Source organism: Haliaeetus leucocephalus, unplaced genomic scaffold (assembly GCF_000737465.1).
Source record: "Haliaeetus leucocephalus isolate CR32 unplaced genomic scaffold, Haliaeetus_leucocephalus-4.0 Scaffold306, whole genome shotgun sequence".
NCBI lineage: Eukaryota > Metazoa > Chordata > Aves > Accipitriformes > Accipitridae > Haliaeetus > Haliaeetus leucocephalus.
Genome location: NW_010972742.1, coordinates 6,128,533 through 6,138,438, shown reverse-complemented (window position 1 = coordinate 6,138,438; position 9,906 = coordinate 6,128,533). Strand labels below are relative to the sequence as shown.

Here is a 9,906-nt window from a genome sequence, read left to right as displayed (position 1 = left end):
TGGGAGCACCGGGGTGAGGGGACCGGGGCTGCGAGGGGGAGCACCGGGGGGAGCGGGGCTGAGGGGACCGGGGCTGTGAGGGGGAGCACTGGGGAGAGCAGGGCTGAGGGGACCAGGTCTGAGGGGACCCAGCCAGCTGGGGGGAGCATGGGGGTATCGGGTCTGAGGGGATGGAGGCTGAGGGGGAGCAGGGCTGAGGGGTGCTGGACAGGGATCAGGCCCGTGGAGGGACCAGGGGCTCACGGCAGCCTGGCAGAGCCCTGTTGACACCCCGTGGGCAGGTGGCCGGCCTGGGCAACTATGGGCTGCGGGGGACGCGGCACAGTGTGGGCATGGCAGTGGTGGACCGGCTGGCCCGGCAGCTGGCGGTGGCCGAGGGTTGGCAGGTGGACAGGCGGTGCTGCGCTGACGTGGCTCTGGCCACGACCCGTGGCCTGGAGCTGGTGCTGCTCAAGCCACGGAGGCTCATGAACCTCAATGGGCTCAGTGTCACCAGTGCCGGTGAGCAGCTTGGTCATCCCCAAAGCTTGCTGTGCCACCAGGCCCTGTGACAGCCCTGCTGTCCCCCTGCCCAGCATGAGTCCCCACAGCCCTGCTCTGCAGGATCAGGGCCTGGCGTGTCTGTCTCCCGCTCATTTCTTGGGTTGTATTTCTGTTTCCAAAGCTGAGATCTACAACTTCCGCCCAGAAGACATATACCTGGTTCACGATGACCTGGACAAGGACCTGGGCAAGGTGGCAATCAAGCTGGGAGGCAGTGCGAGGTATGGGGTGGCCCCAGCAGCTCTCTGATTGTGTGAGCCATGCCCTTACAGGCATGTGGGCTGTTCCTGGCCCTGTCCCACCAGCCTGGCAGTGTTTTCGGCCCCAGCTCCAGCCCTGGGCTCAATCCCAGTTGCAGAGGCAACAGCTGGCTCTTTGGGCAGCCTCCCAGTTCCTGCCCTGGCGGGAAGGGCAGGGAGCCTCCTGGAAGCAGCTGTGGGCTGTATTCAGCTCATTGGCTGCACCACATGGTCTTTTTATAGTACTCTGCGTCCACTCTGCCCCAGTGCCAGATCCTGGGTCAGCCTCGAGACATTTAACCTAGGAAATCTTGCACTGCGGGATGGGGCAGGGATGGTACTAGGCCCCAGTGCTCAGTCACACATGCACTAGCTGCAACAAGAGCTGAGACACGCAGAACGTGCTGTCCCAGCCCTCCTTCCCTTGTACCCCTGCAGCCAGCTGCTCTCAGCCCCAGGGGCTGGATGTTCCTGCAGAGCCAGGGCATGGGGACTGCAGCCACTGGCTGGGACCTCATCCCTAAGTCCTTGCAGTGAGAGACCCCAGGACCAGACCATACCAGGGGTGAGGGGGCGGGGAGGGTGTCTATTACAGACTAATGGTGGGTTTTCTTCTTCTCTCCCAAGGGGACACAACGGGGTCCGATCCTGCATCAGTGCTTTGCACTCCAATGTGAGTGGGCCTTGGTGGAAGGGGATCAATCCTGCCCCCACCTCAATGCATGGCTTGTCATCCCCCCACTCCTATTCTTCTGACTCCCCTCAGACAAGCCCCTGCTCCCTTTCCTCTCCCCCCTTTTCTCCTTCCCCTCCTTCCCTCTGCTTCCCCGAGGGCTGATGTCGGTTTGGCCGCCACGGAGTACATGGAAACAATTAGCTCGAGCGGCTCTGCCAGGCCTGGCAGGAGCCTGGGATCTCAGCACAGCCCAGCAAAAGCTTCTTCCAAAATCATGTTTCTTGGAGCAAGCACTCAAAACCACCTGGAAAACATGAGGGGCTGCTCTCTCGCCGCCCAGCCCCACTCGCAGCACTGTCCCCTTGCCCCAGCTCTGTCTCAGATGGACCCTTGAGGTGAAGCTCCTCCAGCTCTCCTTCTTCCTCCCCAGGAGATGACCCGGCTCAGGGTCGGCATCGGGCGGCCAGAGGGCGAAGTGACAGTGTCCAGCTATGTCCTGGCTCCGTTCAGCGCTGGGGAGCAGGAGAGGCTGGAGCAGGTCCTGCCCCAGGCAGCGACATCCCTGCTGGAGCACATCCTGCGCAGGAGAGTGCCCGCGGGGGAGCCGGGGGACAGGGGCTGACGCAAACACCCAGGGACCTGCCTGGCCGATGGACAGGGCACTGTGGACTCTCCGGGGTGACCATGGTGCGGAGCAGAGCTGGCCCTGCCGGGCAGCCCCTGTCTGTCCCCACACAGATCCGGGCAGCTCATGTCCCACTCAAAGCCCTGCAGACGCTTCACACAGCAGTTTGGCACAGAAATGAAATAAATCCTCACCCCTGCTCCTGCCCATCTCCCCTGCGCCACCTGCTGAACTTGGGCATTCCCTGGCTGTCTGCGGCTCAAATCCATGTTCCCATCCCTGTTCCACCAGCCTAGGCTGGAGGGAAGCTTCCAGTGGGATGGGGGGAGCAATGGAAGCAACTTCCGCAGGGTCCAAAAACCACTTCGGCTTTGTTGAGAAACCGTGGCAAGCACGAGTTGCCTGGAATCTCGCAGTTCTGCAGCACACAAGGGCTGCTCCCACTGAGCTGCAGCAAGTTTCAGGCCTGGCCTCATAGTTTTTGAGTTAGGTGGGGTTTAAGCCAAAACCCTGGAGCTTGCGACAGCTGGAGGAGTTCTGGCTCCTGCTCGCAGACCCGTTACAGGTCTCATGGTGGAGAGGGCAGCCCGAGAACCGGTGTCTCACCACCACCACCACCAGTTTCCCAAAGCCCTTGTCGCTGCCGGCATGTCCTGTCCAGCTGCGTACCCTGCGAGTGAGGCTGCATCGAGAGCCCCAGCATAGGCAGCTCCTCGCCCACGTCCCAGCAGGCGCTGGAACAAGCGCTGGGACCCTTGCTGGGTCACGCGTACCGCAGCACTGCTGCCGCTTCCTTCCTCCGCTCCAGCTGGCACCAGACCTTCCTCCACTCTGTCCCCAGCTCCCGAGCTCCTCCTGTAGCATTGAGGCCACCTGCAACCAGGGTACAGGCAGGGAAGATAAGGTGTCCCCAACTTGCCATCACCTTTTCACCCTGCTGTCTCACCTGTGCCTGTACTGGCTGGGACCTTGCAGTTGCAGACCATGCACTTGGCCATCTCCTACTCCCTGTTCACCAGTAGATCCACTCGGATCTTAAGGTCCTGTGTGATCTCCTGGAGCTGGTTGTTTTCCTTCAGGAGGTCCCTGCTGTAGCTGTTCAACTTGCCCCAAATGATGCTCTCCTGGATCATTTGTTTGGTGGTCTCAGACATCCCGCTGTGGGTCTCAGCTACCGAGTTTTCCACCCGCTGCTCCATCAAGCTGTGGGGAGAAGAGGGTTGTAGCCCCCCCCAAACCCTGGGTGAAGGCAGCAACCCACTGTCCCAGGGCTAACGCCAGCTCCAGGGCCAAAAGGGGCAGCCAGCTGCCAGGCAGGGGTGGAGGGACGCGGCAGCTCTGGGGGCCTGGCAGGGAGCTCACATCTCCCCAGCTCACCCAGACTAGGGCTAGTTGCAGTGTTTTTAAGGAAATTACTCCATGCCAGAAAACCCTCAGTTTTCAACCAAACACCATCTTGCTGAGGAGCTGAGGTTTAGCACCAAACAAACCTAGGCTCTTGCAAAGCAAACACCTTCCTCCAGAGCTGGCCACAAAGGTGACAGATGCCGAAGCCCAGCAGGACTCGGCTGCACATCGCGGTGCTTAAGCTAGTGTCGGGTTTTCAGTCCCAAGGCCAAACCTAGAGCCAACGAGGGAAATAATTTCCATCAGCATTCCCAGGGAAGAGCTGAGCTCCATGGAAATGCCCCGCACCTTTTCACCCTCAGAGGCCAAGGGAGAGCTCCAGTCTCCCTCTCCCACCCTACCTTCCCGCCTCCCTTTCCCCATTACAGATTTTATTCCCAAAGCAGTCCCCAGCCAGGGGAATGGCCAGACCCTCGCCACCACAGCTCTGAGGTGACCCTGGCTGCGTATGCCCTGCGGACGTTACAAGGGGCAATGCCACGTGGCAGAGCCAGCACCCAGCACGTCAGCTCAAACACAGTCTGCTTTAATCCTCCCTGGGCTTCAGCCCAGACACGGCACAGGCAAGGGACAAGCCCAGTCGGTGGCAGGAGGCCACGTGTGCCACCCCAGGAGCCAGCCCCCGGCCTGAAAAACACTCCCCAAAGTCCAAGCCGGTGGGAGACGGCAGAGTTGGCATCAGTCAGGGCAGTCCTGGAGACGTGTCCTCAGCAGAGACGGAGCACAGTGCTCCCCCAGTCCCTCCACCTGGGCAGGGAAAGGGCTCTCCGGGAGCCCTGGGGCAAATCCTGCTTTGGGTGGATTCGCCACATGCAGATTGGAAGGACCCTGCAGGGATCTGTCCTGGGCAGCTGCATCTCTCAAGTGGGAGCGGGCAGGATCAGGCCACTAGCCTGTGGTGCTCCCAGCTGGGTCACAATCCCTTGTCCCTAGGAGGCAAGGATGCAGACGTTAGCGGTCAAGGCAGGAGCAGCCCTGACACATTCACGCCTGCAGTAGAGGCGGTGGGAGGGTTGTTTTCCAGCCTCCCCCAGTCTGGCTGCTCCTGGGGAGGCTCTGCTGCCAGCACAAGCAACCTCAGACAGGGAAAGTCTGACCCGGCGTTAACCGTGGCGGTGCTGCCTTGGGGCTGAGCAACTGCGGGTGCTCGCCTGCCTGCACGGCCGCCCCACGGAGAGACAGCCCCAGGGAGACCTGCTTTTGGGGGAAAGCAAGCAGCGCCGGGGTGAAACTTTCCCCTGCGAGATGCCCCCAACTCTTTCCAAACTAGGGTGAATTTTGCAGGAGGAGGCGAAGAGCGTTGTCCCTTCCTCGCTTGAGGGGCTGAGGAGCAGCTGGACTCAGGGAGCAGCAGGACCCGGTTCCCTGGTCCCCTCCAGCACAGTGCAGCCCCACATGGGACATCTGCGTCCCCATCCCTTTCCCTGCCTGGAAGAGAAGGTGTCATCTCTGTTTCCCAGTGCTTTGAGTCTGATGGGGAGAGCTGCTGCCACATGGCAAAAAGAAACTAGGCATCCAGGACACATCTGAACATGGCCCTTGCAGGGAGATGCTTCCCAGCCACTCTATCCCCCAACCCCAGCACCGCGCGCCTGCATCCCACAGCCTCACTCACCATCAGAGCTCATCGCGGGCGGTGGAGCGGAGGTGGCCAGCACCGCCCCGTGAGTCCCTCAGGGTCTTCTGTGAGCCAGCCCAGTCGGTCTTCTTGGCATCGTCGTCCCAGATGGTGGAGGTCTCGGTGTCGCTCAGCCAGTTGCTGTCCCCAGCGTAGTGGGTGGGATAAACCAGGAGGGGGTGAGCAGAAAACACCAGCAGGTCCCGGGGGGCAAAGTGCTGCTTGTAATCCTCGCTGGGGAAAGTGAAGCGTACCCGAGAAGAGAAATTTGGCTTACAGATCATGGCCCAGTGGAGAAAAAGGCTGGGAAAACTGTACTGACCACCCAGGGAAGGCACCACACAGGGCAGGTGATGGGGAGGGACATGGGGTACCAGGGAGGGCATCCAGGGAAGGCAGCCGAGCTGCCCTGCGCTGCTGCTGCCTGCAGAGGCTGGCTGGGGAGAGACTGCGAAGGGACTACGGAGGGGATGGGACCCATCTCTCCCCACCAGCCTTAGTGGCACAGGGCCAGCCCTGGCACAGAGGGGGTCTCCGGCACAGCATCCTGCCAGCCCGGCCCCAGCTGGCCCCAGGCCAAGGCTGTCTGGTGCGTTATCCCGGCGAGCATGGGACTCCCAGCTGCTCCTGGTTCACATCCAGAGCACTAATCCGCCCCTCCATCCACATCCAGCCTCCCTTTTACATGCCTAATCCCTCTGTTTCACCATCCTGCTCACTGGCTTTCGCACCCCCCTCTCTGCTGGGACACCCGGCCACCAGCACTCACCCACCCCCTAAATTGCCTCCCCCTCCCCAAACACAGCCTTGCCACTGATTCCTGCCCAGGAAGAGGGGCATGGAGGTGCCCCAAGATGGGGCTGAGACCCACAGCCAGGGGCGGGGGACCACACAGACCCCAGCGCCAGGGTACAGGGGGCTGCTCTCCCCTTGCCACGGGGACAAGGCCCCCGTGCGGGGCCAGCATCGAGCCTCGGCTCCGTCTCCATCGCCATCCCCCCACCCCACGCTGGCAGAGGGCCATTTTCCAGCGGCCAGCAGCCAGGCATTGGCCAGGGGGGAATGAGCTCATGCTACAGATGTTTTCCTCCAGCATGAGTAATGCCGGGAGGAGGGAAACGGGTGCGACGGTGACAGCAGAGAAGAAACACGTGCTCCTTCGCCAGCATGGCCATGCCACTCCGCCAGCGCCCCTCCTGCACCCCCAGCTCCTTACTTGGGGTGCTTGTCATACATGATGGGCAGGAACTCGTCCACTGGCAGCATTTTGGAGAGGGGCTCGGCAGCCAGCAGCTTCTGCGCCCCGCGGAGGGAGATGACGTAGGCCAGCGTCCAGTACGAGTACCCAGCCACCACCAGGTTTCGCACACCCTCCACGGGTGCCTCATCCTCCACGTTCACCTGCTTCCTTCCCAGGTAGCTGTGGGGCAGCCCGCGAGCTGTGAGAACCAGCCCCAGGAACCCCCCACCCTGCATCCCCCCTGGCCCCAGCACCTACATGAGGTCCCAGTCCTGTTGTGCCCCCTCCAGCTCCTCCATCAGCCGATGCAGCCGTGCCGGGAAGGCAGCCTCAAAACGCACATCGTCCTCAAAGACCACTGACCGCTCCAGCCCCCGGGACACGATCTGCGGGGAGGGGGCAGAGGTACAAACCCATCCCAGCACTGCGCTGGGCCATACTGGGTCCACTCACCCTGCAGGACACCCCTCTCCCCAGGTCCTCCAGAGACCTGCTGATGCTCACGGAGTCCCTGCCCCATGCTGGTGGCCCTTAGGGACCCCATGGCCCCCACGGCCCCATACCTCCTTCCAGACGTTGTAGTGGCTGAGGAAGCAGCCGACCTCGCCTTTGGTGAGCGTGCGGCCGGAGAAGGGGTCGTAGTACCCGGGAAGCAGGTCCACCCCCAGCACCTTGATGTCGCTGCTGTTGAGGGTGCTGCAAGGCAAGGGGCTGCATCGGCGAGGCATCCCCCCAGCCACCCCCCCATCCCCTCCCCAGGGTGACACTAGGGGGCTGGCAGAGTGGGGACACGTCCCCCTGCGGTCACCTCCCATCCACAGCATCCACCACCCGTGGGGCAATCTCCAGCTCCTGCAGGGACGCCAGCATCCGCTGGCGCCGGTCCGGCCTCCGCACCAGGTTGATGAGGAAGATCTGGGGAGGAAGGGGAGAGCCCCACCGATGGGGCATGTTGTCATGAAGGGGGACACAGCCTGTCCGGCCACCACAGGATGGGGGACAGGGCGCTCAGCCAAACCCCGTGGCAGGCTTTGCCATGGATGGATGCAGCCAGAGGGACAGACAGCGGGACATGGAGGGGCTAGACTGGGCACTTACTTCATCAAAGCCCATTTTCGTGAGTGGCTTGGGAAGGAGGGAAATATGCCTGGAGCGCTGCATGGGGGGCCCATCCACTGCAGAGAGAGGGGACACCACTTCAGTGGAGCCCAGATCCCCCTGGCCAGGAACCGGGGCTGACAGCCCTGCCCCGGGGACCAGCACCAGGTCCCCATCACCCCTGGGGCAAGGGACACCTCCGGAACCGTGCCACCCACAGGCACTCACCCATGGCCTCCAGCGTGAGATGCACAAAGTTGGCGCATTCATCCTCCAGCGTCTGGTGAGCCTTCACAGGGACATTGATGTAGCCAAAGCGCTGCTGGTTGCACACATGGACCTCCGCGCCTGCCGGGTGGGATGGGTGAGCACTGCAGCCCCCCCTCAAACCCCCCACCACTCCCAGCCCCCCACCACCCTCACCAGCTGCCTGGCAGGAGTAGGCGAAGACGATGATATCGTCGAAGGCCCAGGTGTAGTTGGGATGGGGCGGGTAGAAAGCCAACCGCGACGTCTCCTCTTTCCGCAGGTCGATCAGGAAGGTGGCGTAGACCATGGGGACGGAGAAACAGCCCACCTGCTGCCGGTTCTTGGTGGGGAAGTAATCGGCCGTCCGGCGGTAGTACCCCTGCGACACACCAGCATGATGCCTCCATGGTGGGGGGCTCTTCTGCCCTGGGCGGGGGGGTATCCCTTCCCTGGGGCTTTCTGGGGACATACCTGGGGCGTGATGCCACACCAGAAGTTGGAGTAGAAGGTCTGCGAGTCCAACATGGGGGCCACCACCGACTTGTTCTGCGCCATGAGAAACTTGAGGGTCTGGTTGTTGGTCAGGATGCTGTCGGTGTCCACAAACTGGGGGGACAATAAAGGTCCTGGAGGCACGGGGACGCCTGCCTCAGCCCCCCCCCCACTGGTGCCCCATGTCCCTTACCAGGATATAGTCTGCGTGCTGCTCCCGGGCGTAGGTGAGAGCCTCCTGCTTCAGCCTCATCAGGTTTTCGTAGCGTTTATCGCTCCAGTGCTTGGGCCCAAGCTCGTCAGGGTAGGAGCTAGGCCGGGGGGGAGGCAGGGGTTAACCCTGCTCGCTGGGAACGCACAAACTCGGTGCATGCCGCTTCTGCCAGCCAGCTGAGTCAGCCCAGCTCTGCCTCACCGCCGGCTCCTCCTGGCAGTGTCCCTGGCTGGGGAGTGGGGTGCTGCTCTGGGAGCCCCTCACAGCCCGCACCTGCCCCCCCCCGGCACTTCCCCGGCCTCACCTGGGCTCCTCTTGTGCCTTCCAGACCACCGAGTGATAGTCCTTCCCCACCGCCCCCAGCCACTCCTGCAGCATCGCTGTTGTGTTGTCCGAGTTGTGGTCCGTCGCGCACCTGGGGTGAGGGGACGTCAGTCTCTGGGGATCCCCCCACAAAGGGACAACCAGGGCCCCCTCCCTGCGCTAGAAATGCTCCTGGGGCCCAGAGGCTGAGCCAGCGACAGACTCCCTTGGGAACGCAACGTGTAATTTTAAGGAACCGAGGCTGCGCTGGCAGGAGGGGGAACGCAAACGGGTAATTTCCTTCCCGGTGCCACCGCCGGCCGGGCTGTCCCATGGCTCTCACCCCCAGTCCCTGCAGCCTGGCGGCAGCCCTGGCCGTGATCTCCCCATCCCAGCCCTGTGGCTGCCCACTATGAACAGCATGGGAGCACAGCGGCTTCGTCCCCCCACCCATGCATCCTGCTGCATCCCACAGCACCCTTGTGCACCCCGCTGCGCCCCCCCAGCTCCAGCAGCCAGAGGAAAGGCCCCTACAGGCAGCAAAAATCCCCCTCCCCAAACCTTCCCTTGCCGTGCACAGCCGCCATCCCCAATTCTCCCACCCTGCCTCGCGATGATATTCACTGTCGCCGGGGGACCCCAGCACAGACGGGGCTGAGCCCCATGTTGCACTGGGGCAACCCGCAAGTCCCCACACTCCCCAGCACCCTCGACCTGACAAAGAGCACCCCAGGCACTGGTGTCATGGGGAACTTCTGGGATGTAGGAGACAAGACAGGACCTGTGCCCCCCCAGCTCCCAGCTCCATGGGCAGCTCTTCTTGAAACACCCCGCGGGGCTCTGCAGCCAGGGGCTCCCGGGGGCTGCGGCAGGCAAAGGCAAGGAACCCCCCCTGCTCCCCCACTGTTGGCAGCTGCCCCCCAGCCCAGCCCAGCCCCCCCCGCCCGGACCCCCCCACCAGCCCCTGCCTCGGCCCCCTGCAAAAGCAGCTGCTGAAAAGTTTCCGACAAGCTCAGGCGAGAGATGGCGGCAGCGGAGGAGCGAGGAAGAGGAGGGACGGGGGGCTCCTCTACCAGCGACCCCCACCAGCATGGTAAAAGGGAGTTTGGGGGGTGTTTTTGGGGAAGGGGGGGCTGGGGACAAGCCCTGCAGGGAGGGGGAAGGCAGCGTCTGTCCCTGATGATGCAGAATCCCCCACCCGA

General features: G+C 62.9%; 2 protein-coding genes across 2 annotated transcripts; one reads left to right on the top strand and one right to left on the bottom strand.

Moving 5' to 3' along the window:
• The first annotated feature begins 147 nt into the window (after positions 1-147).
• On the top strand, positions 148-2,080 carry PTRH1 (peptidyl-tRNA hydrolase 1 homolog (S. cerevisiae)). Its single transcript, XM_010571129.1, has 5 exons — positions 148-153; positions 282-501; positions 665-764; positions 1,410-1,455; positions 1,889-2,080. Exons 1-5 carry the CDS (start codon positions 148-150, stop codon positions 2,078-2,080), a joined length of 564 nt encoding a protein of 187 aa, XP_010569431.1.
• A 3,027-nt stretch (positions 2,081-5,107) lies between these two features.
• CERCAM (cerebral endothelial cell adhesion molecule) lies at positions 5,108-8,809 on the bottom strand. The gene is made up of 11 exons (XM_010571128.1): positions 8,706-8,809; positions 8,381-8,498; positions 8,167-8,301; positions 7,870-8,074; positions 7,675-7,794; positions 7,447-7,523; positions 7,157-7,263; positions 6,912-7,044; positions 6,607-6,734; positions 6,325-6,528; positions 5,108-5,342 (listed from the first exon to the last, which is right to left on the bottom strand). Exons 1-11 carry the CDS (start codon positions 8,777-8,779, stop codon positions 5,108-5,110), a joined length of 1,536 nt encoding a protein of 511 aa, XP_010569430.1. The 5' UTR covers positions 8,780-8,809.
• Between the last annotated feature and the right edge of the window lie 1,097 nt (positions 8,810-9,906).

What these genes read in the sequence shown, in the direction of transcription:
- PTRH1 (XM_010571129.1), top strand. An exon ending in AAGCTGGGAGGCAGTGCGAG is followed by an intron (nt 765 to 1,409) that starts GTATGGGGTGGC and finishes TTCTCTCCCAAG; the next exon opens with GGGACACAACGGGGTCCGAT. An exon ending in TCAGTGCTTTGCACTCCAAT is followed by an intron (nt 1,456 to 1,888) that starts GTGAGTGGGCCT and finishes CTTCCTCCCCAG; the next exon opens with GAGATGACCCGGCTCAGGGT.
- CERCAM (XM_010571128.1), bottom strand. Translation starts at nt 8,779, where the DNA reads ATGCTGCAGGAGTGGCTGGGGGCGGTGGGGAAGGACTATCACTCGGTG. An exon ending in AGCACGCAGACTATATCCTG is followed by an intron (nt 8,302 to 8,380) that starts GTAAGGGACATG and finishes TTGTCCCCCCAG; the next exon opens with TTTGTGGACACCGACAGCAT. An exon ending in TCTCACGCTGGAGGCCATGG is followed by an intron (nt 7,524 to 7,674) that starts GTGAGTGCCTGT and finishes CTCTCTCTGCAG; the next exon opens with TGGATGGGCCCCCCATGCAG.